We start from the raw sequence: 1,283 nt of genomic DNA, 5'->3' as shown, positions 1-1,283 counted from the left end.
ACTTGAAACAGTCGTACGACTGCAGAAAATTCAATAGTAGCCTACACAACAGAATTCAGTGATAGAAAAACGATTTTGGGGCAGTGGGGCAAAAATTTGTAAATTTCATGGGGTTTAGGGTTGATCGGTAGGGTGTAAGGTGTGATTTGTGATAACAGTATACTGAATAGCCTCTACATACACAAAACTCATTTTCAAACGCTATAACTATAGCTATACATCTTTTCAATTTTTCTCTATAGACAAGGGTGTTTGTTGACAGTTTGGGGGTAGGGGGCTGGAGGACATTTTTTCTATTTTTCGCTTTGATTTAGTTGTATGAAAAGACTGTTTTCACTCTTTTTGGGAGATTTTAGGTGGCCCTGAAAAGGGCCGTTGTTTTTTTTAGTTTTGAACTAAAGTTCGACACACAGCTTATTTGGAGCTGGTGTATTTGGTGACGGCCTTTGTTCCTTCGGAAACGGCGTGCTTGGCGAGCTCACCGGGTAACAGAAGTCGAACGGCAGTTTGGATTTCCCTGCTGGTGATGGTCGATCTTTTGTTGTAGTGAGCGAGTCTTGAAGCTTCGGCAGCGATTCTCTCGAAAATGTCGTTGACGAAACTGTTCATGATAGACATAGCTTTGCTGCTGACTCCAGTGTCGGGGTGGACTTGTTTCAGCACTTTGTAGATGTAGATGCTGTAAGACTCCTTTCGTCGTCGTTTCTTCTTCTTGTCTCCGCTACGTGCGGCCTTTGCTTTTCCGGCTTTCTTAGCCCCTTTGGCAGAAACCTTTGGCGGCATGTTGAATTTAGAGTACTAACGTGATGTGGACAGTGCGGTGTCTAACAGTCAAGTGAGTAGTGACACGCGCGAAATTTTCCTTTTATACTCGAAATGGAGTCGAAAATAGGATCGAAAGCTTTTCTCGTGAATAGCGCGGACTTGATAGTGAGCACCGTAGTTTTCGACTCCATTTTCGAGTATAAATAGTGTTTTTAGTCGTCGCGTTCGCTTCATTCAGTTACTAGACTTTCGCACGACGACACCGTCTCACTAACTAAATTCACATCATGTCTGGACGAGGAAAAGGAGGAAAAGTAAAGGGAAAGAGCAAGACCCGATCATCCCGGGCTGGATTACAGTTCCCTGTCGGTCGTATCCACCGTCTGTTGAGAAAGGGAAACTATGCCGAGCGAGTCGGAGCTGGTGCCCCAGTCTACTTAGCCGCTGTTTTGGAATATTTGGCTGCTGAAGTTCTCGAGTTGGCTGGTAACGCTGCCCGTGACAACAAGAAATCCCAG

The 1,283-nt window shown here is 44.8% G+C and overlaps 2 protein-coding genes across 2 annotated transcripts; one reads left to right on the top strand and one right to left on the bottom strand.

The window, feature by feature from the left end:
• Nucleotides 1-414: 414 nt before the first annotated feature.
• On the bottom strand, nucleotides 415-783 carry LOTGIDRAFT_148688 (hypothetical protein; the record flags this gene model as incomplete). The annotated part of the gene is made up of 1 exon (XM_009047637.1): nucleotides 415-783. One exon carries the CDS (start codon nucleotides 781-783, stop codon nucleotides 415-417), a length of 369 nt encoding a protein of 122 aa, XP_009045885.1.
• Nucleotides 784-1,094: 311 nt separating this feature from the next.
• Nucleotides 1,095-1,283, top strand: LOTGIDRAFT_61122 (hypothetical protein; the record flags this gene model as incomplete). Its single annotated transcript, XM_009047636.1, has 1 exon — nucleotides 1,095-1,283. A coding segment is annotated over one exon (189 nt), but the record flags the coding sequence as incomplete, so codon positions are not given.

This window comes from Lottia gigantea, assembly GCF_000327385.1.
Source record: "Lottia gigantea unplaced genomic scaffold LOTGIsca_11499, whole genome shotgun sequence".
NCBI classification, from domain to species: Eukaryota; Metazoa; Mollusca; class Gastropoda; family Lottiidae; genus Lottia; species Lottia gigantea.
This window is presented reverse-complemented; position numbering and strand designations above follow the sequence as displayed.